General features: G+C 47.6%; 1 protein-coding gene across 2 annotated transcripts; it reads right to left on the minus strand.

Moving 5' to 3' along the window:
- Positions 1 to 27,295, minus strand: LOC102460777 (cytochrome P450 2J2-like). 2 transcript variants are annotated; one of them, XM_075936103.1, is made up of 10 exons: positions 27,166 to 27,295; positions 26,235 to 26,471; positions 20,041 to 20,203; positions 18,460 to 18,609; positions 17,291 to 17,451; positions 15,095 to 15,271; positions 13,544 to 13,679; positions 8,197 to 8,384; positions 5,997 to 6,135; positions 1 to 3,345 (listed from the first exon to the last, which is right to left on the minus strand). In XM_075936103.1, exons 2-10 carry the CDS (start codon positions 26,442 to 26,444, stop codon positions 3,170 to 3,172), a joined length of 1,500 nt encoding a protein of 499 aa, XP_075792218.1. In that variant the 5' UTR covers positions 26,445 to 26,471; positions 27,166 to 27,295; the 3' UTR covers positions 1 to 3,169. The 2 variants fall into 2 exon arrangements, with proteins under 2 accessions (XP_075792218.1, XP_075792217.1); XM_075936102.1 differs by lacking the exon at positions 27,166 to 27,295 and having other exon boundaries at positions 26,235 to 26,726.
- Between the last annotated feature and the right edge of the window lie 267 nt (positions 27,296 to 27,562).

Genomic DNA, 27,562 nt, shown 5'->3' on the forward strand with positions numbered 1-27,562 from the left:
GAGACTTAACCACTTTCTTATTTATTGCAAGCTTTAAGCAGTAAATATAGTTAAGTTTTCCAAGCCTTATAAACAAGGACTATACAATTTAAACCTTAAGTACTATGAATTTTACAAACAATTAGTACAACACAAAACAATACAAAAGCAATTAATAGAAGATTTATTATTATACACTGTTTAAGCCTAGTTCACTTACACTTCACCCGTATGCCATCTACAGTACCAGGCAGGAGGTTAGTGGTCCCTTTGACTCCCATGCTTTGGGACGCCATGCACTGCCATAGCCGGTGTGAAGGGTCTAGTTACTTCTAGTTACAATGAGCAGGATCTGTGGTTCAATCTTGCTCACTACTTCCCATCGATTCTTCTTACTACGCCCATTTCACAGCAAAGCGGGACTTGGTTCTAATAATATCTACCAATTGATTGTGTTGTGTAAGATACCTAAAATGCCCAATGCCCTTGTTTGGGGTACAGCCTGCTACTCAGGATGTTGCAAAAACTACGTGCTTGGTTCATAGTTTAATGGCTGTATCTTGAATTTTTGCTTATCGGTACTAGAATGTACCAGTACACAGTTCCTCCCGGTGTTCTTGGTGTGGTCTCACTGTACCATGCTGAATCTGTATGATTGTGCAAACAACAACAAAACGGCCTTTTCAAGCTCCCCCCAGCCTTGCCTGTGTGCTTATGTGTACCAGACTTAAGACAGGCCTGGGTTGCATTGTTAAAGATCCATACTTTGGGCAAGGCAGACATTATGATTTCAGTTAAGGCAGGCCTGTCCAGGGTCCCCTACAAGGTTCAACCTGTACTCTGCCTTCTCTTTCTTGCTTGGCATCTAAACGCCATGTGGTTTCTCAGCCTCTCTCATGGCAGCAAGGTAGAACCCATAGGCCAGGAGTGGGAAGTAATTTTTGACAAGGGGTCACACCAAGATTTTGAAAAGTGGTTGAGGGCCACACTCTTCCATGATATTAATGGAAGAGGTGTGGGGTCTGGGATGGAATTTGGATGCAGACAGGAGCTTGGGGTAAGGGATTGGGGTGCAGGATGGAGAGTGGGGTTTGGGAGGGAGTTTAGGTGAAGGAGGCAGTTGTGACCTATGACCGGGGACTAGGGTGCAGGGTGTTGGAATGTGACCCAGGGAAGTGTAGGGTTGCTAGATGGTTTCAACAAAAATACTGGACACACTTGACATTACATCATAATCTACATTACATCTTATTTAGAAAATACTGGAGATTTATATTTTCCCATTAATATTTTCTCAATTTGTTTCCTGAACAGAAAGCTCAAATACTGGACTGTTCGGTTCAAAACTGGACACCTGGCAACCCTAGGGAAGTGGACTAGAGTACAGGGGTTTGGGTTGTAACCTAAGGTAGAAGGGGATTGTGATTTGGGGCATGGTATTGGGGTGCCAGATCTGGGAGGAGATATGGGTGCAGGAGGGGGGCAGAGGGTTTAGGTCTGTTGAGTGAGGGGGCAGAGGTTGGGGAGGAAAGGGAGTGACCAGAAGACTTACTACCCAGCAGCCCAACCAGCCTGCCTTCCTACAGAGCTAAGTGCTTGCAGAACTTAAAACATTTCTCAGCCAGCCTGCCTGCCTGCCTGCCTCCACAGGCTGCAGGGCCATGTGCTTCTGTGAATTACTGAGCTGGAGGGGAATGGGGAGTGGTGCTTCATGTGCTGCCTTTTATTTAAACAGGCAGCTCCTATTGGCCAGTTTCTGGCCAGGAGCTGGCCAATGGGACTGTACTGGGGGTGGGAGTTACACCTGCAGCCTCCCCCCACCCCACTTGGGCTCACAGTTTTAAAGATAAAAGGCTCTGCAGATGCTTTTCCAAGCAGTGTGTGGGGCTGCAGGGCAAGCAGGGGTGCCTGCCTAGGGCTCCCCGCTGTGTCTGCTGGCTGGATCTAGGAGCTTGGTGAGCTGGATCCAGCGCATGGGCTATATTTTGCCCAGGCCTGCCATAGGCTATCAATTCAAATCCCCATATGGGCAAGTTTTAAAAATATAATAGTACTAACATTTGTAAAGGCTCAGAAGTTCTCTCATCACACCCTTGTTGTTACTTAAAGTTACCAGGCTGTTGCTCACATTAACTCACTGGCCAGGCACATTAAATGTGAGTGGGAGGAGTGGAGACTTCTCTCAGTCAGGCCTGACATGCCGATCTTGACAAGACGAGACCCAGAGATTAATGAAAGACATCCCATCTTTCACAGGACTTTTCTCCCAGTCAGGTGCATACATTTTGCTGTGTCAGCTCTTAATCAATCACTATCAGTGTTGTTTAACATCTGTTTATCTGGAAGTTGTTTTACTTTGTCATCTGACATCAGTACCTTAGTGCCTCCTTCCTGCTGCTTATCTAAAATGGGTGCTTGCTCTAAACTCCAACGCCATCTATATATCCTGCACCAGTCTGCCTTATATTGGGCCCAATTTATAGTGCCTTGGCACCCCTTAGTCTTCTGGCTTCTTTGACCATCTGGACTCTGAAACTGCTGAGCTTTCAAGGTATCATCTTTCTTCAAACACTCCCATTCCAAACTCATTCATGCGCCTTCCCCAGGAACTACATAATTATTTCATATGGGAAAAGGGATATATTTGCCGTAGTAAGGTATTAATCTATTTCTAATACAAACTTTCTGTTAGTACACACTTTTAATCATTCATGATATTTTCTTTATAATACAACCTGTATTCTAATTACTTCTAAAAGCAACAGTGTGATCATGCTGAATCACAAGGATCCTTCTGAGCTCTTTCAGTTTTAACATCAGACAAAGACACATGCAGTCTGCCTGATGCATCTTTATTAGGGGCCTAGAAGACTGTTCTTCCCTGCTAACCAGAGAAGGGCAACCAGCAGAGTTATAGTTGCTTAACATTTATTGTCACATTCCCCATTAAGCATATTACAGAAAACATTATAAAACTCTGTTGTCTACCTGCATACACAGGATGCTTTGGTAGGGACATCAGGAAGAATGACCATCATGGTAGGATATATCATAATATCTACAGTTCCTTCCAATAACAGGTTCCCAAATGGTCCAATGGCTGATATTGTAGGTACAGCCCTATATACAAGCACAGCAAATACTAATTATTTTCAGAAATGGGTCAATGACGAAATTGGTGTGGCTTTCCCTACCGAGACAGCGCACAGATCTTGTATGGCTGCGGAGAGAGAGCAACTCCAACTCTGAACTCAAGGCTTAGCTTTACGCCCTTTGGAGCTTGGAATGTGAATTTCTGAAGGAGGGTGGTGAAGAACAGGAACAGCTCTGTTCTAGCCAGCTGCTCGCCAAGGCAACCCCGCTTTCCTGAAAAGAAAACAGTTGTGCACATCAGCCAAAGGTTCTTGTCAGAACAGTATGTCTCATGACAAATGAGGTGTTAATTTTCCATGGCAGCAATTCTGGAACAGTGAGGAAGAAGAGATGGCTTTGTCTCACCGCTTCCGATTTACCATTTGCTGATTTTAGTACTAAAGTTTCCTTCATTCATAACTGTGGATGCTAAGATTTGCATTGATTACAGCAGTACTTCAGTAATTCCTTCTCATAATAGAAACAATGATGTTTGATAATGCCTGGAAAACCAACCACATCTCTGCATGGCTACCGAAGCCCTGATTTACACACATTTTTATATCAGTACAGATTGCACTTCCCTGGGGCAGCACCCTCAGGACCAGACCAGGATGAGGGATTTTGCCAGACCAGGGCAAAATTTGGCTCCCTCGCTGCTTGCCTCCTCCCCTGCACTGCACACCCGCCCCCCAAACCCATGGCCCAGCTGAGCTGCAGGCTGGCTCCCACCCCTTCTGCCTCACAGTCTAGCTGAGCTGCTCACCTGAGTTCCCAGCCCACTACCTCCCCCTCACAGCCCAGCTGAGCCTGTGCTGGACAAGAGAGTTCCAATTTATAAAAGTGCAACCTGTATAACTATGTCATTACACTAGTGCCTTATTTCAGTATAGCTTATTCCCCAAGCCATAACTGTATCCACATTAGAAAGGCTGTGATGTTTTCACTTATACTGATTTTAAAAATCACATACTTAACTGACTATGATTTCTGTGTCTAGCTGATGTCTTACTTCCCTAACACATCCACTGCACACCGCTGTATTAATTCTTGATTGAAAAGTTAAAATAACACAAGTCAGGTGTCATCTGTCCCTGACCTAGCTTCTCAATGACGTAACACATGGACCACTGAACACAGGCAGCTCTACCCAGCAGTATGTCTAAAGAAGGCACATTGGTAGCCCTGACTCTTAGTTTATAGCTACACAGCGTAAAAAGAGAAAAGATATTGCATACTTTACTTAACCACACCCAGACACTGCTAATATTGCTTGTTCTTTTAAGTTGCAAGAAAGTATTGATAGACCTGTGTATAAACAAGACTTGTATAGAACTGTATAAAATCCCTGCTTCACACACCGTTTTGTTTCAGGAATTTTTGTTTGTGAAATCTTTTTCTCTTTCTTTAAATTTAGCATATAATATCAGGTGAAAAAACATGTTCTTTAAAAAAATACACAAAACCACCAGTTTTCATATGCATTGAGGTGAAAATTCATCTTTGAATGAAATTTTGAATTTCAGCACTTTTTTTGATGCTCTTGGTCATGTGTGCAAAACACAAAAATCTCTAATTGGCAAGCCTTTCGAGCAAGAAATAATCACAGAGAAGCCTGATCTGCAAAGTTTAGCTTTATAGCTGAACTTCCCCAGAATATGTGGGGCTATTCTGAGGGCATCAAATCTACTCTAATAGGGTGCATTTACACTGCAGAGCTTAATTCGAAATAAGCTATGCAAATTGAGCTATGACAATTGTGTCGCTTATTTCAAAATAGTTTATTTCAAAATTAGGAGCATCTACACAGCACCTATTTCGAAAAGGAGCATTCTTCCTCCAACTTCCAGTTCTGCTTGTACAGTAAGGGTTAAAGGAGTCTGAGTCCAGCTTGACAGAATTTTGACCTTATGTTGAAATAACTGCCTGCGGTGTAGAAGCAGACTAAGTTATTTTGAAATAACGCTAGTTATTTCAAAATAATATTGCTATGTAGACGTACCCTTAGAGAGAAATGGGACTAGTTGAAATGTTTATATCCTAAATCAAACTTCTACGGAAGTCAGGAGTGTTTTGGTTTAGGGTTTACTCCAATAGTATTAAAACAACATGCATGGGGGTAAGTATGCAAACAGATTTTCCTCTGTTCTCCCCCCACCCCACTCCCGATTTTTAAAGCGGGAAGAAACCATTAGATCATCTAGTCAAACCTCCTGCCTACAACAGGCCACAGAATGTCACAAAGAGATTGCTACATCATGCCCAGCATTCTGAAATCCTCCAATTTTGATTAAGGGTCTGATCCTGTGTCCAAAGAAGTTAATGCTAAAGTTCCTATTGACTTAAACAGTGTGCAGTCAGGTCTTTCATGAATTGAAGGGATGGAGAATCCACCTTGTCCTATAGTAAAATATTCTAATGGGTCATTTTTTAGGAGGGTGCTCCAGGGATTTCCCACACTTTTATCATCGTCCTCATGTTTTATTCCCCATGCTGCCTCTTCCACTAAGTGAAAAGGAACAGTGAAAGGTGAGGAGGGCAATTCCTGTCTTCACTCTAATGTTCCCAACAAGTGAGGTAGGCTACTTCCTCTTTCTACCCACTTTTGGTTATGTCTACACTATTTTTCCTTTGTTGCTATTGTTGTGTCTAAGTCTGTTTTAGGAGAGAGCACTTGTTCATGAATGACCTGCCCTCTACCTATGAAATAACTGTGCAAGCTGGACTGGGACACGAACACTGCTCATGAGTTCCATTTCTGAATTTTCCACATTCCATTGTGCCTCTGTCTCTAATAAACGCTGTGGGTTTTCCCTAATCTGAAAAAGAAGAGAGCCCAAGACTTGGTGCTATAATGCTAATGCACAGTGTCAGACACATCTCACCTGCAGAGAATGGCAGGAAAGCTTCTCTCTTCTTGAATTGACCATCCTCTAGGAAATGTTTAGGATTGAAAGTATGAGGGGTTTCCCACTCATTCTTGTCAAATAGCACCGATGTCAAATTGGGAATCAAAGCGGTACCCTAAAGAGAGAGAACAAGAGGAATTTACACTTTCCTTGATTCCATTGTTAATTGTGACTTACAAAGGTAAAAAAGGAGGAGTCATGGCCTTTCTTTTTAATCTTTTATGATATATATAAAGAAGGGCCAACAGGATTATTTTTAAAGATAATTTTCCAGCCAGTTCTTTACATTACATTTATCTCAAATTTCAAATCTGACTTCCCTTGGTTTTGCTGGAGGAATCAGAGTGAACAGAATGGGAGCCATCATAGGCTGTGGGATGGAGGTTGGATGCAGGAAGAAGCGCATGGTAAGGGACTGGGATGTAAGCTCTGGGAGGGGATCATGATCTGGGTCAATGGAGTGGAGTGAAGGAGGGAGTGCAGGGCCTGGGAGGGGGTTATAACTGGGGGCAGGAGTGCAGGAAGGAGTGCAAGGCCAGTGGATTGGGGTGCAAGGTCTGGGAGGGGTTTCTGACCTGAGGAGGGATGTAGGAAGGGATGCAGTGTCTGGGAAGGTGTCTGGGGGCTGGAAAAGAGTGCAGCAGGTTTGGGTTACTTGGGATTGGGGGGTGGCAGAAGGGGAACAGAAAGTTGGGGGAGGGAGAGAATGATATGCCAGAGACAGGCAGTCTGTGGCTGAGAGACCTTCCCTGGCCCCCAGCCAGCAGCCCAACAGGTTTCTTAGCCAGTGTCCCTGCCTTCCAGGAAGCTGCAGGGGCCATGTTTACTGCTCTGAACTGAATGTTGTAAACCTGAGGGAGGAGGCGCACTTCACATGCTTCCTGTCCAGAATCAGCCAATGGGAGATACCGGGGGCAGGAGCAGCATGAGAAGCCTCTCTCCAGGCTCTCAACATTCAGAAACACACACGGCCCTGCAGCTAGCTTTCCTGAATGCCAAGCAGGGCAAAGGAAGGCAGGGAGCCAGCTGAGACACTGGCAGGCTGGATTCAGCCGCTTGGTAGGCCAGATACGGCCCTCAGATCATATTTTGCCCAGCCCTGCGATAGATCTACTAGTTCTGCATCTCCTAGGAAAAACAGGTTAGACAAAATTGAATTTCTGATATAAAAACAAGCAGGAAAAATGAGAAACTCCCAGGCATTCTTTATACAACATAAAGAGTCCAAAAGGAGCAAACCCCACCCACCCACCTTTCTTTTTTAAGAGCCACATTCTCTCAGATGTGGTGGCTGGTCTGGAATGATGAACGTGTGTGCAGAACAGCAATGGGCAACCGAGGCTAGAAAGTGGGCCGCATGAGTGGGGCTTCTCCATCACAATGGGCTGCAAGGTTGTGGTAACCAAGATGGTCTCCGAGGACAGGGTAGTTTTGTTGACTGCGCTTGTATGCCTAGAATTTATGGGGTGTGCAGACTGATCCATAGCAACTCTTTGATTTGCTACAGAGGGCGCTCCTGGCTCTCAGTCAATGTTGTGTGCAATCAGCACACACCTCACTTCACATGCCCTTGGGGGCTCCTGTGCATTTCAAAGGGTAAGTGCCCCCGGGGAGCCTGGAGTCAGCGGGACTTCCTGCTGGCCCTGGGCTGCGCGTATTGTTTGGCATTCCTCATTTGAAATGTACCACCGGCAGCTCTTGTACATTTCAAAGGAGGAACTGCCTATCAACTAGTCAAGTAGTCAATGGAAATTCCGTTAGTTAACAGCATTAATCCAAGAGCCTGGCTGACTTTTCCTGAGCAATAGCCACAGTGGTGAACTTGTGCTGGACCTAATTCCTAGTCCCTTTACTAGGGTTTCATGCAGTTAAAATAAATCACTTACATCATGTTTTATGAAGACAGATGCAAAATTCTGATCTGGATTTCAACTGTCTCAAAGCTTAGGAATGTGAGTATCAAGCTTTTGGTTAGGGTTATACCCAATATTTAAAAATAGGGGCCATTATTAAAATGCAGATTTGTATCTGGATTGGGTCCCAAAATAGGTACAGATTTGGAACGGGATCCTCCTCAGGGCAAAGATGTATCTGTCTGGGATATTGGGTTGGGCTCATCTCTATTAAGTTCTTAAACCAAGATGAGAAATGAAAGATACATTTCCTTCCAGTTTACTTTTGGCACTTGGTATCCAGCCAGTGTTGTGTCCCTTGTTGCCATTCTGATCCCATTTAAAGGCACGATGTTGCTTATCCTTTGCACTTCGTGAACAACTGCATTGGTGTACGGCATGTTGTCCCTATCCTCTAGGGCTGGCTGTCGAGACTGGCCAATCACTGTGTCAATCTCTGCTTGCACTCTCTCTAGGAAAAGAGCAAAGTTCATCAAGGGTATGAAAACAAACAATATGTTCATGGAACAACAGGCTTAAACTAGGCAGGGTTTAGAGTTCATTGATTTTAAAGCTATTCACCTCAAAAAAGATATTTTGGCCTTGGAAAGGGTTCAGAAAAGGGCAACTAAAATGATTAGGGGTTTGGAACGGGTCCCATATGAGGAGAGGCTAAAGAGACTGGGACTTTTCAGTTGAGAAAAAGAGGAGACTGAGGGGGGATATGATAGAGGTCTATAAAATCATGAGTGGTGTGGAGAGGGCAGATAAAGAAAAGTTATTTATTAGTTCCCATAATAGAAGAACTAGAGGACACCAAATGAAATTAATGGGTAGCAGGTTTAAAACTAATAAAAGGAAGTTCTTCTTCACACAGCGTGTTGTCAACCTGTGGAACTCCTTGCCAGAGGAGGCTGTGAAGGCTAGAACTATAATAGAGTTTAAAGAGAAGCTGGATAAATTCATGGAGGTTAGGTCCATAAAAGGCTATTAGCCAGGGGATAAAATGGTGTCTTTGGCCTCTGTCTGTCAGAGGCTGGAGAGGGATGGCAGGAGACAAATCGCTTGATCATTGTCTTCGGTCCACCCTCTCTGGGGCACCTGGTGTTGGCCACTGTCGGTAGACAGGATACTGGGCTAGATGGACCTTTGGTCTGACCCAGTACGGCCATTCTAATGTTCTTATGTTCCTAAGAAAATTCTATTTATACACTGAAAACAGTATCGGTGAGCAATGAAGAGATCTGAATGTACAAATACGTAAGAAAACTGCAGCTGATTAGCCCAAGACTAGTGAAATGGGAGGGAGATGAGAACCATTTTTAAATGTCACTAAGGCATAATAGGAAAACCTGCTTTAATACCTACACAGAAGGCAAGAGGCATTTGCTCCACTTCTCAAAATCAAATGTAAAGGCATTAGCAATACATATTTTGCACCTGTTCAAGAGAGCAAAGTCAATTACTGGGCTGACCCAAGGGACTCTGAGCCTGTGAATATTTATCTGCTGTCAGGCAACACTCTCCAATTGTTCAGGCAGAGGGTTATCCAGCAGCTTGCCAAGAGTCCAAGGATCACACTTATTTTGCACGACAGGAAGCAGATTAAATCTGCCATGATTTTCAACACAGGCCCCCTTGTTGCCTCCTAGCTCACATTTGAAGGCTGAAGAGAATATTGCCCATGGTCCACCTTTAAAAATCCAGAAGCTGTATTTACAGGCATGGAAGGGTTAAATGAGGTGCCCAGTGTCACACAGGAAGTCTGAGGCAGAACCTGGACTAGGATTTGGGTGTTTTGAATCTCAGTCCTATGCATTAGCCACAAGGCCAGTTTCCTCTTTAATCAAGCAGGCTTGTATGCCGGGGGGTACCAACGGTGTGAACGCAACCCCCCCCCCCCCCCTTTGGTGACCCAGGAGCTCTTGTAATGGCTAAGCAGGGTCTGGGACTGCCCAAGGGAGGGGAAAGAAATCAGCGTTTGAAAGGGAAAGGGAAGACGCCCTTCATACACAGACGCCTGCCACACTGGGACCTCCAAGCCCACCAGCATCTCCTGGACGCTGGGTTCGCCAGTTAACTAGAGAACTTGGAGTCGCCCCATGCAGGGCCAGGGATCAGTGGCTGAGCGTGCAATGCGCAGCTCCAGGGGAAAGGAGATTCAGGCAGCAGGTGTTTGCACTGCGCTCCCAGGCGAGCAGCCTGTTCCCTCGCAAGGCGGGGATGTGCCCAGAGCCACTGAAATGGGATCATAGATTGGAACGGGGAAGAGCAAAGCCCCCACCAGCCAGTCTCTGGGGCATTACACCCTCCCCTGGACCCTGCCTGTCCTGCAATGGGGGAGGGAGCCAGTTAGCACTGCAGGTCCAGGGCTCCGGCATCCCCGTGGAATGCACGTGACTGGGTGTCACAGAGCCCAGCTCCGAGCCCACAAGCAGGCTCACCGGGAAGCAGGCCCCGTGTTCCCACCACCATTGTCTGGGGAGACGTATGTTCCTCCTACCTGTCCCAATGCACTAGCTCCCTTGGAGCCCTCAGTGAGCCCCTCGGGCTGGGATAAGAGCAAGGGGTGCCTTGGGTGCAGCGCTGCAGAGCGAGAGGGGCCGGAGCAGCAGAAGCAATGGTTTCGGCACAGTGTCCCAGCAAAGCTGGGTGCCTGGCGGGGGAACGAGGGTTTTTCCTAGGGTGGGAGCGAGCTTGGGCTCACTGTGCTCTGGGCTTCAGCTGCTTCCCTGGGGCAGGCAGCTAAACAGCTCCCTGAGGTCACTAGCAGGCAGCAACATGCACAGCTTGCTGGGCCTGCGCTTGGCTTTGCGCCTCACCTTAAACCTCATACGCATGTCCCTGAGGGTATGTCTACACTACAGCGCTAGTTCGAACTAACTTAGTTCGAATTAGTTAATTCGAACTAAGCTAATTCGAACTAACGCGTCTAGAACTAAAAACTAGTTTGAATTAGCGTTTTGCTAATTCGAACTAGCAAGTCCACATTGAGTGGACTCTGAACAGGGCTTAAGGATGACCGGAAGCAGTGCCGGCAGGGCATCAGAGGAGGACTTAGAGCGTGGAGATGCTGTCTCAGGCTAGCCGAGGGCTGTGCTTAAAGGGACCCGACCCCCACCCCGGACAGACAGTTCTAAGGGGTGCCCCGCTTGCAAAGAAGTTCTGGCTTGGAGTGCCCGGAGTACCCATACTGGGCACATCACACCACTCGGCCATCAGCCCGGCTGCACTTGCCGCAGGCTGCCATCTGGCGAGAGGGGGCAATCGGGGGGCTGCAGGAGAGCTTCCACCCCCAGAAACCCGCAGAGCCAGCCCAGTCCTCCCCATCGGGGGCTCGTACCCCATTCCTCCCTCACCTCCTTCCACTTACCCTTCCCTAGCCCCCCTTCTTATTGATGAACAAAATAAAGATAACGTTTCTTCCAACATTGACTCTGTCTTTATTGAACAAAACTGGGGGAGACTGGGAAAAGGAGGTGGGAGAGGGGAAGAGAAAGGCTGGGAGAGGGGAGGGCAACTAACATGATCAGGGGTTGGGAACAGGTCCCAGATGAAGAGAGGCTACAGAGACTGGGACTGTTCAGCTTAGAAAAGAGGAGACGGAGGGGGGACAGGCTAGAGGTCTGTAAAAGCAGGGGTTGGGTGGAGAGGGTGCATTCAGAAAAGTTCTTCCTGAGTTCCCATAAAGAAGGACTAGAGGACACCAAAGGAAAGGAATGGGTAGCAGGCTTCAAACTAGTAAGAGAAAGTTGTTCTTCTTCAGAAAGCAAATAGTTAACCTGCGGAACTCCTTGCTGCAGGAGGCTGTGAAGGCTGGAACTAGAACAGAGTTTAAAGGGAAGTGAGATCAAGTCATGGAGGTTGGGTCCATGGAGTAGTCTTAGCCAGGGGGTAGGAGTGGTGTCCCTGCCCAAAGTTTGTGGAAGGCTGGAGAGGGATGGCACCAGACAAATGGCTTGGTCACTGTCTTCGGTCCATCCCCTCCAGGGTCCCTAGGGTTGGCCGCTGTCGGCAGACAGGCTACTGGGCTAGATGGACCTTTGGTCTGACCCAGGACGGCCATTGTAAGCTCAGGGCTCAGGGTCGGGGGTCTCAGTGGACCCCCTTGATTTTCATGCACACCTGCTCCTGGGTGGCCAGGCTGTCAGCTCTCCTGCCCTAGCCGGCCACTTTCCTGTGCCTAGTGCAGAGATCGTGGACGAGGTCCACGATGTCCGCACTAGCCCAGGAATGTGCCCTCCTCTTGCGGTCCAGGGCGGTGCCCTCCTCTTGCGGTGCCCTCCTCTTGCGGTCGGGTGGGTGGCTCTGTGCCGTGCCAGGTGCAGGGTCTGCTGGCTGGGTGCTGGCAGGCTTGCACCTGGCACAGGCACCGTAGCCAGCCCGTGCCCCTTTAAGGGGTCCGGGGCCGGGAGGGGGGCATAGAGTTTCCATGGTGTTGGCCAGAGTGGCCACCAGGGAAACCTGGGGAGGGCTAGCCTCCCACTAGTTCGAATTAAGGTGCTACACACCCCTTAATTCGAACTAGTAAGTTCGAACTAGGCTTAATCCTCGTAAAATGAGGTTTTCCTAGTTCGAACTAAGCGCTCCGCTAGTTCGATTCAAATTCGAACTAGCGGAGCGCTAGTGTAGCGGCTATGAATGTTAATTCGAACTAACGTCCGTTTGTTCGAACTAAGATTGTAGTGTAGACATACCCTTAGTGAGCTACAGCGTATGTGTGTGTGCACGTGTGCGATCACCATAGCCTGCAGTGGGGTGTGTGTGTGAGAGAGATCAGTGTGGCTTGCAGTGTGTGTGTGTGTGTGTGTGTGTGTGTGAGAGAGAGAGAGAGAGAGAGAGAGAGAGAGAGAGAGATCACCATCGCCTGCAGTGGGGGTGTGTGTGTGAGAGAGAGATCAGTGTGGCTTGCATGTGTGTGCGTGTGTGCGAGAGAGAGAGATCATCATAGCCTGCAGTGGAGGGGGGGGGAGTGAGATATCATAGTGGCTTGCAGTGTGTGTGTGAGAGAGAGATCACCATAGCCTGCAGTGGAGGCGGGGGGGGGGGGGGGGGAGTGAGAGATCATAGTGGCTTGCTGTGTGTGTATGTGTGTGTTTGTGTGAGAGAGAGATCACTGTGGCTTGTAGTATGTGTGTGTGTGTGATGATGATGATGTGGCCTACAGTGTCTGTATGTGTGTGTATGTGTAAGTAACAAAATCATTTTACCAATCACTGTTACCACTTAAATTTTTTCATTAACCTCTCTTTATGCACACTATAGCATGACTATTTAGCACTCCTTTATATTTAAAAAAAATTGCGATCCACATTTACAAAATAAGCATTTTTTCACACAGAAATTTCTGCATATGGACCTGGCAAGGCTGTCGGAGCTGCGGCTTGCACTCCTTATCCCTGTGCTAGTTGTTGGAGGTATAACTGAGGGGGAGAAAAAAGGAAAAGCATGTCCAATAAAGGGAAGGGTTTCTGAATGGGGGGAAATGGCAAATGCAGGAAGAAAGCACCTTTGCACAGATGGTTAATAAAACAACATTCTAAGTTCTGTGAAAAACCAGATGTGGCAAGGGTTAAGGGCAAGAATTAAAGAGATATTATGAGCTTAGAAACATAAACCCTTACCATTTACCTTGAATCTCTGGATTTGTGGCCATGTACAGCAGAGCCCAGCGGATGGTTGAAGATGTTGTTTCAGTTCCAGCAAAAAAAAGATCCAATGTGGAAAATAAGAGATTTTCTTCATGGAAAGTAGGGTCAGCATCCGCCTTAGAACAAAGACATAAAGTTGGAAATATGACAGCAATATTCATTAGTATTATACAAAGCCATGGAAACATCATTCCAGGCTCAGGTATGCAAACCACTGGGTTCCCTGCAGGTCCACTGCCTTCAGAGAGATTTGAGCAAACACAGCCCCTCAAAGGACAGCACCATCATATATATAGTAGCCCAGTGTCTGAGTCTGTAATGCCGAAATGCTGGCTGTTCCCTCTGGGCAGCCCGTGCTGCATGGAGAGTGCAGGGCACAAACGGCTGCTTGTGCCGCTTGCTCCCCTGCGGTGGCCCGGCTGAGCGGCGCAGAAGTCAGCCGAGTGCCACGGCCGAAGGAGAAAGGGGGCGGGGCGGTGACGTACATGTCCAGAGGGTGGAGCCGAGTGCCACAGCGGAAGGGGAAAGAGGGCAGGGCGGTGACGTACATGCCCAGGGGATGGGGCCTGGCCATGTATGTCACTGCCTCGCCCCCCTTCGCCTCCTGCTGTGGCGCTCGGCTGACTTCTGCACCACTCAGCCGGGCCGCCAAGGGGAAGCCCAAATGGCTACTTGCTGCCCCTCTGTGGCCTGGCTGAGTGGCGCAGAAGTCAGCCGAGAGCCACGGTGGGAGGCGAAGGGAGGCGGTGACGTGCGGCATGACAGCGGCTCCAGGCCCCGCCCCCTGGCCGTGAACGTCATTGTCCCCCTTCGCCTCCCGCTGTGGCGCTTGGCTGACTTCTGAATTGCTCAGCCAGGCCGCCGCATGGGAGCAAGTGGTGCAAGTGACCATTTGGACTCCGCGGTCCCCCGAGTGAGAGGCAGGAGGGGGAGGAGAAGAGAAAGAGAGAGACAGAGAGAGAGGCAGGAGGCGGAGGAGAGTTGAGAGAGACAGAGGGGGAGGTAGTAGGAGGAGGAAAGAGAGAAAGAGAGAGATGGATCGAGGGACCGGAGGCTCAGGAGAGAAAACCAACGTGGAGGAGAGACCTGAAAATCCCATCTTATGACAGGCTAATTGTCTAGTTAGATAGAAACACTGTGCTTTGGGAATCATTTTTGAGAATGAAAAGTTTGAGCTGAGTTTAGGTCTGAGCACAAGGCCTGCTGGTGTCGCTGAAAGAGTCCCAGGCACTTTAACTGGCTTTTTGGTCTGGTCCCTAGAACAAGGCAAACCCTTACATTTTTAGGCCCTAATTCAGAAAAGCATGTGAGTAGGCCTACTGACTTCAGTGAGCCTACTCTTCCCTGCTTAAGGCAAAGCATGGGCTTAAAGGCTCTGCAGAATCAGCCCCTGAGGTTTCGAACTGTTCACTAATGGAGGGTCAGATGCTCATACAACTCAGCTGGAGATCTCTGTCACTGTAGTTCTACTTCTAATTTTTAAAATAAAGAAGTGGATTGTTCCAGTTTGCTTTGTTCTCTGGTCTCTTACCTTTGCCATTTCCTTCAGATAAGAGTCAATGAAGTCTCTGATTTCTGAGGGATTCCAGTCCTCTTTGTGCTTTGCAATAATTTCCCGCACAAAACACTTCAGTTTCTCCCAGTTTTTGAAAATGGTGTGATGGGGTCCTGGGATCCGCTTCATTAGGGTGGGGAAGGCGTTGTACAGCTTTTGACATACAAACACAACTCAATGTATTTTCGCCTCGTTTTAGAAAAATTCAACTTATGATTTAATGTACCCCTATGCATTCTTCTGGAGACACCACATTTATTAAACCACCCTAATACATAATTTCATTATGGATGTGCTCAGAGCCCTTGGGGAGAGCAGCAGCCCAGCATACTAGGCACTTCACATCTTCATACCAGACAGTCTCTGACCTGAGCAACCTAGAATCCAGAGACAGAGCAAACAAAGGGTGGAAGAAAGGATGAATTAACATCATTTTACCTAGTGAGAATTGAAGCAGCAAGAGATTAAGGAATTGGGCCACGATTGCACAGGCATCTGTTACAGAGCCAGAAAGTGCGAACACTGTTTTAACCACCAGCCCATTCTTTCTTGCTAAAATATTCACTCATTTCTCTCAGCCCTCTGCTGGGCTGGTTATTAGCCACTGCTCCCATTGCTTTGTCACCCCTACCAGATCCTGTGCTGTATTGCCTGAGGCAGTGCGGTAACAGGAACTTCAGAAGGCAGGAGGCCACCTTGTTAATGATTTGTTGATTGACAAGCTTGGAAGGATACAAAAAGGTCATTACCCCAGAAACTGGCCTCACATGTGGACACATGATGTTGATACTATTGATGTTACCACAGTTTTTATCAGAGGTTGGACTTTGGTATTGAAGGGTTGGTAAAACACATGGGAAACTGCTTAGGCCCAGCACCATGAGTAGATGGACATAGGCACTGTGCTTTGCCTCTCAACATGACTGCTGCTGTCTGGCAGGGTTATGTCTCACCCCCACCACTGTGCGGTGCTGAACTGAGAGGCACCAAGAGGAGAAAGGTCCAATCGCATTTGGGTAACAATGTGTCCTTGGAAAGCTGGGTTTGAGGCCTAGGTCTGTGATCCTGCATCATTATGAAACATGGTGCTTTGTCCCTGCAAATGGAGCCACCTGAAGGAGCTGCTGGCTGGGTGAGTCCCTGACTTTGATGGCCTCCAGGATCATCTCCCACCTGGCCTGTTGCACAAAGACACCCTGCCACCCCCACGGCCGCAAGAGTATCCAGCAAATCTACGACGCCGAAAAGTCTTTGAGATATCTCTCCCCTGAGCAGAGTTCAAGGCACTGGGAGACAGCCAGGAAGGGTGTTGCTTGGGAACAGTGAGGGTTTGTGACCCTTTTACCTTCCTTGCTCCTAGACACACCTCCCTGATGCCCACTGAAACAGTCCATTGGATCTTCATCCTCATTAGACATCGCACTGTGTCAGGACTACTCAACACACAGCCTTTGGGCCAAATGAAGACCGTGGCCCATTTGTTTGTGGCCGACGGTGCGGTTTGAATTTACAGTGCAGCTTGGGTAGTTGTGTGTTTTAGTAGTTATGTTCCTGAATTGTTGTGAAGCCAAAACGAAAAAGTAGCCAATATAATGGTTTTCTGTTGAAATGAGTTTTAATAGTTAAATTCCTGGACTGTCATTGCTCATTTAAAGTGCTGTCGTATGTGTGAAAATCGGGTAAAAATTGCATTTTATTAATATCAGCAGAACTGACTTAAATGGTGCCTGTGTGTTGTGTAGTCTTGGCTTTATTCATGCCTGTCAGTGTGAAATAAGCTATTTGCATACATATTTCCATATAGATGAAACCACACTTAAGTTGTGGCCCTCGACATGTGCTGTGCGTATCATTGTGGCCCTCTGGGCTTCCAAAGTTGAGTAGCCCTGCACTATGTGCATGTGGGGAGGTAGCACTGGCACAGAAAATTGAGGCTAGAGGATCTGGCAGGATTACCTTCAGGGAGGCAGGATGGAAGAGAATAGCTAGAGGGGGAACTGAGGTGGGGAGAGATTTGTTGGGAAATAGGACAGCAAAGATGCCCTAGCCAGGCTAATGTCAGTGTGAATCTGGGATCAACATGACTTTGTCACACTCAGTGCTACCACTGAAACTACTGGGAGCGTGGCCCTTGAGTTCATGTGGTTAAAGGCAAAATCTAATGAGCTCTACCTGGCTCCAAATACTTCCCTCAAGATATGAAATCTCATCAATCAACCGTAGTAACTTCTGGAACTGACTGTCATGATATTCAAACCGGTTCCCGAATGTGATGGAACAGATAATGTTGGAAACAGCATTGTTAATTTTAAAATGAGGATCAAAAGGTTGCCCTGGAAGAGAAAAGGGAGAAATTGGGGTTCTTCTGGCTTTTGTAGAAAAGGGGAAGAAAGTTGTTGACAGGCATAAACTATCTGATATGTATGAAATCCATTCTCAACATGTGCATCTATCACACTCCCCTGCACATGCTCAGATACATCCCTTCAGCAACGGTTGCTGCATTGTCACCTGAGTATTGAAAAGCTATTAAACACGTAGATGGGATGAGCTGCTGTTTGATGCATGCAGCAGAACTGCCGGTTTAAGTCCGATTTTGCTCTACATAGAGACATTTGTATATTTCCACATAGGTCTCTACCTTTGTTATAGTTTGGGACGTTCAACATGTATGTGATTATGAACCACTTTCTCTTCCTAGTCATTAATCTTGGCAGTGAACACTATTGTGGGATGTTTTTGTTAATCTGCGTGGCAACCCGGAGGCTGAAAAGACAACTCAGCATTTAGTGCCATTTCTGACATATAAAGCATGAATCCCAAAAACCTCCAAACTTTTGGATCTGTATCCAGATATGGTGCATGTATGCCGAATGGGCTAAACCAAATCCCGCATCTGAGCTGAGCGTTAGGAAATATCTGGATTCAAACATCATATTTCAGGAACATCTCTATTATTTTACATTCATAAATACAAGTTTTGATAGAACACTTAGGGCACATCTACACAGCAGCTTTATTTTGGAATAACTAATGTTATTCTGAAATAACATAGTCCACATCTACACTACAAGCAGTTATTTTGACATTATGTCAAAATAATGTTGGGCTGGAGAACTTCTTACTCTGACTCTTGTAACCCTCATTTTATGAGAAGTAAGAAAAGTTGGAGGAAGAGTGCTCCTCCTCATACTTTCTGCTGCATAGACAGAACCAAAAGCTGAAACAAACTATTTCAATGTAGGCTACGCAATTGAAATAGCTGAAGTTGCATAGCTTAATTTAGATTTAGCCCTCCTGTGTAGATGTGCCCTTAAAGTGTCATTCTCTCTCATCCTCACCTTTTTCTTCCTCTATTGTCTCTGTGAAGTATCTGATCTCCTCCTGTATGCGTTCTTCTAAGCTCCTCTTCCCCAGGCCAAAGTTTCTTAGAGTTGATAAAGTAAATCTTCTTTGATGTTTCCAGCTATGACCATTGGACATTATTAATCCTGGGATGAAAAATGACAACTGGTGTATTGTAATGGTCAGTACTTTAATACTCTCCTTTTTCAAGTTTAAGCGAGGCCTGCTTATTTTTCCAGAGGATATTATCTTCTGTTCTGTTCTGTTCTCTTCTGTTCTGTTCATCATGCTCGTCACTGGAATATCTGAGAGCCTGGGCTCTAGGAATAGTGGGGTCATGTCTGACATGCAGAAGCTACATTTCTACAAAAAGGTGTATAGAGCTGAGGTTGAATAAAGTAGGCTGCAATGCCGACTGCGAATGATTCTGGAAATGCAATTTTGAGGGATTTCAGAAGCCTAAACCCTCCTATACTTACTCTTGCTGAAGGCAAACTTGCGAAGGAACATGAAGGGTGGAAATCCATTTTAGATGCCACCACAACTACGTGGTAGCCATGTGAATTTCTTGCTGCTGCTGCCAGGGCTATCACAGTTGGGATGTCAATATGAGAAGTCAAAAAGACATGAGAGCATGTGTAAGTATTTGCAAAGTTGAGTCAAGTTATTAAGGCCCAGATTCTCAAAGGTATTTAGGTGCCTAACTTCCATTGATTTCACTAATAGGCATGCGCTGGGAGTGGGTGTATCAACCCTGCACTGGTATAGCAGGAGCTAAACTTTCTCTCTTGGCTCAGGAGGCCACACCCTCTCAGCTCCACTGGGCATGCTCAAGCTGCACTCAGAATATAAAAGGCAGCAGAACAGCCAAATCTGAGCTGACCACTGGAGAGAAAGGAGGTGTCCTGCTGACTCCTGTGGGAGGACTGCCTTCAGTACAGGTTGTGGAGCCTAGACAGCTGGAGATTGACCCGCTATACACAGGCTTGAGATACCACAGAGAAGGGAGAGACTGTGGAGACCTGGAAATGGTGAACTACAAAGAGTCCAGTAGGAAATAACCAGGAAACTTGGTGAAAAAGCAGTTAAAGAACTGGAGACAATTTCAGTAAGATTCAATAGGAATCCTGCCTTGGGTTTAGAACCTGGTGCAGAGGGAAGGTATGCCCCCAGCCCTGTCACTCTGAAACTGGTGGCCCAGCTTGCTAGCACTGTTGACTCTGACCTCTATGCTGCACTCTCCTGATGGTGGGGGTCCATATAATTGACTCCGAATGCTAGGCTGTGTTGCCCTGATGGCAGAGATCATATTACTGACAGGCGACAGGGCCATGCAGCTCTGAGATTGGGGGCATCCCCAGAGATGCAACCACAAGGCTATAACACAGCCCAGCCACAACCCCCAGAGGGTGACAGGGGTATCAAACCCACGACAGCTAAACACCTTTGAGAATCTGGGCCTAAGATATTACTGTAGTGCAGACTTCAGTTCATATGCATAAAGTGTAACCCATTTGCAGGATCAGGGCCTTCATTATTAAAAATGGTACTTGAGACATGCTGGAAGAAAAACTCACCAAATGTCTTGAAGATTTCATGGATAAGAGGAATATGTGGGCGATCAAGAAAGTCATCACCCTGATGGACAAGCACTTCCTTCACCAGTTGGAATCCATTTACAATCACATATTTCAGGTTACCAAACTGCACGCTGAAAATGTTGCCGTATTTTTCAGCAAGCTGGAAAATTAGAGCATGTTCATGAATTCATATTTAATTTCTTTGATAACAAGAACTAGAGCCCAGGTGATGACTTCTTACTTTTGGGTATGTCTACACTAGAAAGTTAGTTCGAACTAACGGACGTTAGTTCGAACTAACTTTCCTATGCGCTACACTAGCGCTCCGCTAGTTCGAATTTGAATCGAACTAGCGGAGCGCTTAGTTCGAACTAGGAAAACCTCATTTTACGAGGACTAACGCCTAGTTCGAACTAGCTAGTTCGAACTAAGGGCTGTGTAGCCCTTTAGTTCGAACTAGTGGGAGGCTAGCCCTCCCCAGGTTTCCCTGGTGGCCACTCTGGCCAACACCAGGGAAACTCTATGCCCCCCTCCCGGCCCCGGACCCCTTAAAGGGGCACGGGCTGGCTACGGTGCCCGTGCCAGGTGCAAGCCTGCCAGCACCCAGCTAGCAGACCCTGCACCTGGCACGGCACAGAGCCACCCACCCGATGCCTCCCAGCCCACCCCCTCTTGCCGGGACCAGGCTGGCGGCTCCCGGGAGCTTGCCCTGGACCGCAAGAGGCGGGCACCTTCCTGGGCTAGTGCGGACATCGTGGACCTCGTCCACGATCTCCGCACTAGGCACAGGAAAGTGGCCGTCTAGGGCAGGAGAGCTGCCAGCCTGGCCACCCAGGAGCAGGTGTGCATGAAAATCAAGGGGGTCCACTGAGACCCCCGACCCTGAGCCCTGAGCTTACAATGGCCGTCCTGGGTCAGACCAAAGGTCCATCTAGCCCAGTAGCCTCTCTGCCAACAGCGGCCAACCCTAGGGACCCTGGAGGGGATGGACCGAAGACAATGACCAAGCCATTTGTCTCGTGCCATCCCTCTCCAGCCTTCCACAAACTTTGGGCAGGGACACCACTCCTACCCTCTGGCTAATAGGACTCCATGGACCCAACCTCCATCACTTGATCTCACTTCCCTTTAAACTCTGTTCTAGTTCTAGCCTTCACAGCCTCCTGCAGCAAGGAGTTCCACAGGTTAACTATTTGCTTTGGGAAGAAGAACAACTTTCTCTTACTAGTTTCAAGCCTGCTACCCATTCCTTTCCTTTGGTGTCCTCTAGTCCTTCTTTATGGGAACTCATGAAGAACTTTTCTGAATGCACCCTCTCCACCCAACCCCTGCTTTTAGAGACCTCTATCCTGTCCCCCCTCCGTCTCCTCTTTTCTAAGCTGAACAGTCCCAGTCTCTGTAGCCTCTCTTCATCTGGGACCTGTTCCCAACCCCTGATCATGTTAGTTGCCCTCCCCTCTCCCAGCCTTTCTCTTCCCCTCTCCCACCTCCTTTTCCCAGTCTCCCCCAGTTTTTTTCAATAAAGACAGAGTCAATGTTGGAAGAAACATTAGCTTTATTTTGTACATCAATAAGAAGGGGGGCTAGGGAAGGGCAAGTGGAAGAAGGTGAGGGAGGAATGGGGCACGAGCCCCCGATGGGGAGGACTGGGCTGGCTCTGCGGGCTTCTGGGGGTGGAAGCTCTCCTGCAGCCCCCCAATTACTCCCTCTCCCCAGATGGCAGCCTGCGGCAAGTGCAGCCGGGCTGATGGCCGAGTGGTGTGATGTGCCCAGTGTGGGCACTCAGGGCACTCCAAGCCAGAACTTCTTTGCAAGCGGGGCACCCCTTAGAACTGTGTGTCCGGGGTGGGGGTCGGGACCCTTTAAGCGCAGCCCTCGGCTAGCCTGAGACAGTATCTCCACGCTCTAAGTCCTCCTTTTATGCCCTGCCGGCACTGCTTCCGGCCATCATTAAGCCCTCTTCAGAGTCCACTCAATGTGGACTTACTAGTTCGAACTAGCAAAACGCTAGTTCGAACTAGTTTTTAGTTCTAGATGCGTTAGTTCGAACTAGCTTAGTTCGAATTAACTAATTCGAACTAAGTTAGTTCGAACTAGCGCTGTAGTGTAGACGTACCCTTTGTTATTGTACTGGTACTCTTACTAATTTGTATTACAATAGCACTGAAGGGCCTGGCTGTTCAAGCATGATTCAAAAAGCCAGTGCCTGAGAGCTCACAACAGGATAAAACAGGGGAATGAAGCATTTAAATGGGGAGAGGAATGAGGTTACAGTAAAACAAGCATATCTACGGACAATGTGACTTTTCCTGTGGGATGTCCAAATAAAACAGGCCTACTGGTGAATAAAATAATAATAAATAAATACATAATAATAATGTGTCATCTGAAGAAGTGACAAAAGCTCATGATACCATATACATGTTTTGTCTTTAAGGTGCTACTAGACTATTCATTGTTTTTCAAGGCTTTTTTGGGTAAATAATAGCTATTGACAACTGGCCTACTCTGTGGTAAGCAGAACAGACACTTTCCCAGCTGGTCGCATTATAGACTGCAGATACTTTGTTCCTATGTAGTGAAAAAACTCAAACATACCGGTTTAAACAAAACACCCTCCAGTTTCATCAGAAGCCAACACCCACCTCATAATGGACTATGCATCTCCCTGGGGCACTCAAAGGGTGTGGCGGAAAGCTGCACAAAACAAATTACTGACTTCCATCGAGGCCTATTTGAAGGGAACTCATTCTAGTCCTTGAACGGAGATGACACTCAAAAATAATGTTCTAAACTTTTTTAGGTTTTAAAATTTACTTTGTAACTCTGATTACCTCCCTCTTAATCACATCTTTCCTCATTTGCCAGGGAGGTTCCACCTCTGGCCCAACTCCCCATGTGCCTTACAAGTTTTTACTAACTCTTCATTGTTAGGAAACTCATTCAAAGCCCTGTAAAACAGATATCAGACAAGATCACAAAGAAAAAACAGTTTTTGCCATTTTAACCAGAAAGGACACTCTCTCAATGACTTAACCACCTGCATTCTGCTACAAAGACCTTTTACATCTGCACTTGAAAGGGAATCCTCTGAACTGTCATTCATGTTAAAATTTGACACTCTCCGAGAAGGAATGAACAAACACTCAAACTATCTTACCCATTACCAAGATAGCTTCCCCAATTATCACCTCTAATACCATTAGCTCACAGACATCCCACTCTCCCCACCTCTAATATCATCAATTCACAGACACTTACCTTCCTTCCTTTCCCCCTCCCCACCGCATCCCCCTCCTGTTCTGAAATGTGATTTGTCCTTTTCATATGTGTTCATTTTTTTTAATTGTATCCTTTGGTATATATGGTTGTGACTATTTTCTTCCACTATTTGATCTGAGGAAGTGGGTCTGGCCCACGAAAGCTCATCATCTAATAAACCATCTTGTTAGTCTTTAAAGTGCTACATTGTCCTGCATTTTGCTTCAGCTACCCCAGACTAACACAGCTACATTTCTATCCCTGTAAGTAAATTCCTACAAGCTGTTTTGCATTGTCACTGAAGACTCCTTGTCATTCTTGCAAGCTCCTGCCCCATCTAGTTCCTTGTGAGCTCCTCCAATCCTAATGAGCACCAACCTTATACCGTACACGAATCCCTTCCCAATTCTCAGTCTTTCTATACTTGGTAACTTTTTATGAGCCTCTTTTCACATGGCAAATGTTTACGGGCCTGCTCATCAAACTGCCCAACCTCCTTCACACAGTGCAAGCCTCCTGTATAGTCACAACTCCCCACTGGCTGGCTCCTAACCATGGGGCACTGTGCACTCCCTCAGACACTGCCACTCACATGTAATCAGGCCTTAATTCATAAGCTCATCAAGTCTAATTTAAACTGTGCCCCCCGCAGAAAGCAGACATATGTCCGGAAGGTCCTACCTTCTGAGGATTTCCATGTGGAAAGTAGGGATGTAAGTGATTAGTTGTCTAGTCAACTATTGGAAAAGCCTGGGCTTATTGGTTAGTCGAGTCAAGTACTCGAATTGCTCCCACCCTTGCATCAGGCAGTAAGTGGGGGCGCAGGACTGGAACTGGTGCTGGGGGAATGGGCTTTAAAGCTGGTTCCCCCCAGCACCATGTCTGCTGTACTGCCTCCTCTGCCCCTGCTCTGTCTATCAGAGGCAGAAGCGCAGGGGACAGGGGAGAGGAAGAGAGAAAGGGAGGCTGCTGCAAAGCAAGCTCTGCCCATGATGATCTCAGGCTTGACATGTGCAGAGGATGGTCGGGCAGCAGCTCCTCTTCCCGCTGGGATCCCCTGCAGACAGGGGCTGGTGCCATGAAGCAGCCCCTATCCTGAGAGTCTGTGGGAAGAGGCTGGCAGCAGCCCCTGTCTGTTGGGAATCCCAACTCCCCGCTGGGACCCTCAGCAGACCGAGACTGCTGGATCCAGCATGAGCCAGGGCTGAGCAAGCCCGGCTCAGTCCCGGCTCACACTAGTACTGGGAGCTCCCCCTACCGCTGCTCTGCAGTTTGTGTAGTAGGAGTCCGCCTGGCGATTACTACAAATCAATTGCAGAGTGGCTGCATGGGAGTAGCTCCCAGACCTGTTGGAAGCCAGGACTAATCACCTTCCCCTGTCAATTAATCATCTACTCGATAAAATTCTATCGACTATGTGATTAGTGAAAAACCCACTTCTTAACACCCCCCGTGAATAGGAATCCACAACTGGGACCCGCACCTTCTGCACATGGCTGAAGGTGTAGGGAAGCCTGAACAGCTCTGCCTCGACTACAGTGCAGACCCCTCAAAAGCAAACCCCAGGCCTGGTTCAAGACTGGTGCACCCAAAGCATGCAGGCAAGGCTTGGGTTACTACGGGAGCTCTGAGAGTCAGGAATTGTTTTGCATAACAATGCAGATTAAGCTTGGTACAGCGAGAACAAGTCAAAAACACACAGCATAAGCAGCCTTGTACTGGTACTTTTGCAAAAATTATGGAGTACAAACTGTTACTTGTGCATATAGTTATAGCAATATCCTGCATGGCAGAATGTACTCTAAATATGAGCATAGTAGGTGGCTTATACAGCATGTAATTACCATAATCGATTACATAATTACGTAATCGATTAGTAGAGATGATTAGAAAGACCAAGTCGAGTATAAATATAGGTGAAGAACACATAATTGGTGGAAAGGATGGGGTAAGGAGTCCCCACTACCTTACTCACTACAATTAAGAAATGCTGTTCCTACTGGCAAATGCATTATGGATGCCTCTATGCATGGAGAAAGAAAGAGGCCATGACCTTCTGTCTGACAATTGTAAGTTGCCAACGGTGGAGCTGTATGCGATTTATAGCAATAAGTACATGTATGCTGATATCTCTAAAGTTAAATATCTTGTGCACTGTCCTAGGTGTAGGTGTTATAATATTGTCTGTGCTACCTATCCCATTCATTGGAATGAATTCATGTAACTCTGCATTTCTTTCCTTTCCTTTTCTGTGTACAGGCAGTCCCCGGGTTACATGGATCCGACTTACATCGGATCCCTACTTACAAATGGGGTGAGGCAACCCCGCACTAGCTGCTTCTCCCCAGCAGACCAAGGAGACGCGAAGCTAGCGCCCTCTCCCCCCCAGCAGACCAGGGAGATGCGGAGCGGCTTTTCTCAGCAGACACCTCAGCTTGAGAATAAAGGACTGAGGGAAGTGAGGTGTGGGAGAATAAAACTGAGCTCTAGAGAAATGTTTGGCTAGAGTTTCCCCTACAATATGTACCAGTTCCGACTTACATACAGATTCAACTTAAGAACAAACCTACAGTCCCTATCTTGTACGTAACCCGGGGACTGGCTGTATAATAAAGTTAGAGATCTAGTTTATCTTTAGTGTTTACTGACTCCTCTCGTATCTAATATCCCAGAAACACAGAAGAGGGAAAAGGAGCATGACCAAAGGTGTCCCCGTGCTCTGGTGATCCTGGATAGCAGGTGTCTGAAACTGCACACGGGACAGCTAGTAACTGGTGCAATTCAGAAGAACCCTGAGATCCTGGCAGTGCAGAAAGCTGCTGCCATGAGCTGTGCCATACATTCCTCAGGTGCAGCGGAGGGTCTGACCCACTGTCTCCAGCACTGTTGCAGACAGCGCTCCTTGTGCTCGCTCGTCTCCCTCTGCTTACCTTCTGAATGGCGATATGCGGCTGTTTTGCATCCATATGGAGTACATTGCCCAGGAAGGGCAGGATCAAAGGTCCCGGAGGGAAATTCCTCGGTCGTCTCCTTTTCATGACATCGGAAATCAGCAGGAACAGGCCCAAGAACACGGCCAGCGTCTGAAAGGGCACAATCTGCCAGAGCCACAGTAACCCAGGGGCAGCCTGCAGCGACATCTTCCTTGGCCAGCTGTGCACCTGCAGCTGAAAGAGGGAAGTGAGGGCAGAGAGAAACCCGGTTGCAGCGGGCACAGCCCCACCCTCCTGCTGCTGGTGCCAAAGGAGGACAAAGGTTAGAAGCCAGATGAAAACAACTTGAAATAAGTAAACAAGAGCTTCCCATGCCAGAGTCTTAACCCAGAAACTCTGCTAGGCCCCCATATTGTGGTTCCTTAAACTCATCAACAAAGATCTGTCAGATTTTTCTTCCTTAGATCTTGTTTCTACCAAGCTGTTTTTAATAAATCATTTACAGATTCTCTCCTCCCCCATTCTCTGTTACAGGAGTGAGCAATAACTTTCGGAGGGGAAAGGGAGAGGAGGTGCCCAAATGTTGGAGAGTGGTCATGGGCTGCATTTTTCTGTCGGGGTCTAGGATGGAGGTTGGGTGCAGAAGGGCACATAGAGTAAGAGACTGGGGTGCAGGAGACAGTGTGAGATCTGAGAGGGACTTTGGGTGAAGAAGGGGTTGTGACCTGGGTTGGGATTGGTGTGTACGGCCAGGGAGGAGGTCTGGATGCGGGTGAGGATTCTGGCCTGGGGAAGAGGTGTAGGAGGGGAGGGAGCTGTGACCTGGGGCAGGGAGGAGCAGAGGGTTTGGATGGTGACCTGGGGCAGGCAGTTGAGATGCAGGAGGATCAGGGGTCCCTGAGGCAGGTTTTGGCTGAGAGGCACTTACCTACGCGTCTCGCAGCCAGCAGCCCTGCAGTGCCATCAAAGCAGGCTGGGCTCCCTGCCTGATGTAGCCCAAGACCACTTGAAACTGCAGGCTACTCCTTCCATGTGACTCCCAGCTCCGGAAAAGGAGAGAGGCTTCTGCTTCCCCCGTCCTCCAGGCCAATCTCTCAACTCCTTTTTGCTGGTTGTTCCCAGCCTATGGGAGCTGACGATTGGGCTATGGGAGCTGACGACCAGTTGCTTCCCCCACCCCTTGCTGCCTCTATCATTAAGAGGCAGCCAGGGGGTGGGAAAGAGAAGGGGAAGCTTCAAAGTGGCAGTGCCACCTGGAGCCCAGGTTCTGCTGCTTTCAAAGGGCACGTGCAGCCTGGGTCCCCGGCTGGCCCCAGGCTGCATAC

The sequence above is a fragment of the Pelodiscus sinensis genome, chromosome 9 (assembly GCF_049634645.1).
Source record: "Pelodiscus sinensis isolate JC-2024 chromosome 9, ASM4963464v1, whole genome shotgun sequence".
NCBI lineage: Eukaryota > Metazoa > Chordata > Testudines > Trionychidae > Pelodiscus > Pelodiscus sinensis.

What these genes read in the sequence shown, in the direction of transcription:
- LOC102460777 (XM_075936103.1), bottom strand. Translation starts at nt 26,444, where the DNA reads ATGTCGCTGCAGGCTGCCCCTGGGTTACTGTGGCTCTGGCAGATTGTG. An exon ending in TGAAATCTTCAAGACATTTG is followed by an intron (nt 18,610 to 20,040) that starts GTGAGTTTTTCT and finishes TTTTCATCCCAG; the next exon opens with GATTAATAATGTCCAATGGT. An exon ending in ATCTGAAGGAAATGGCAAAG is followed by an intron (nt 13,680 to 15,094) that starts GTAAGAGACCAG and finishes CTTTGTTCTAAG; the next exon opens with GCGGATGCTGACCCTACTTT.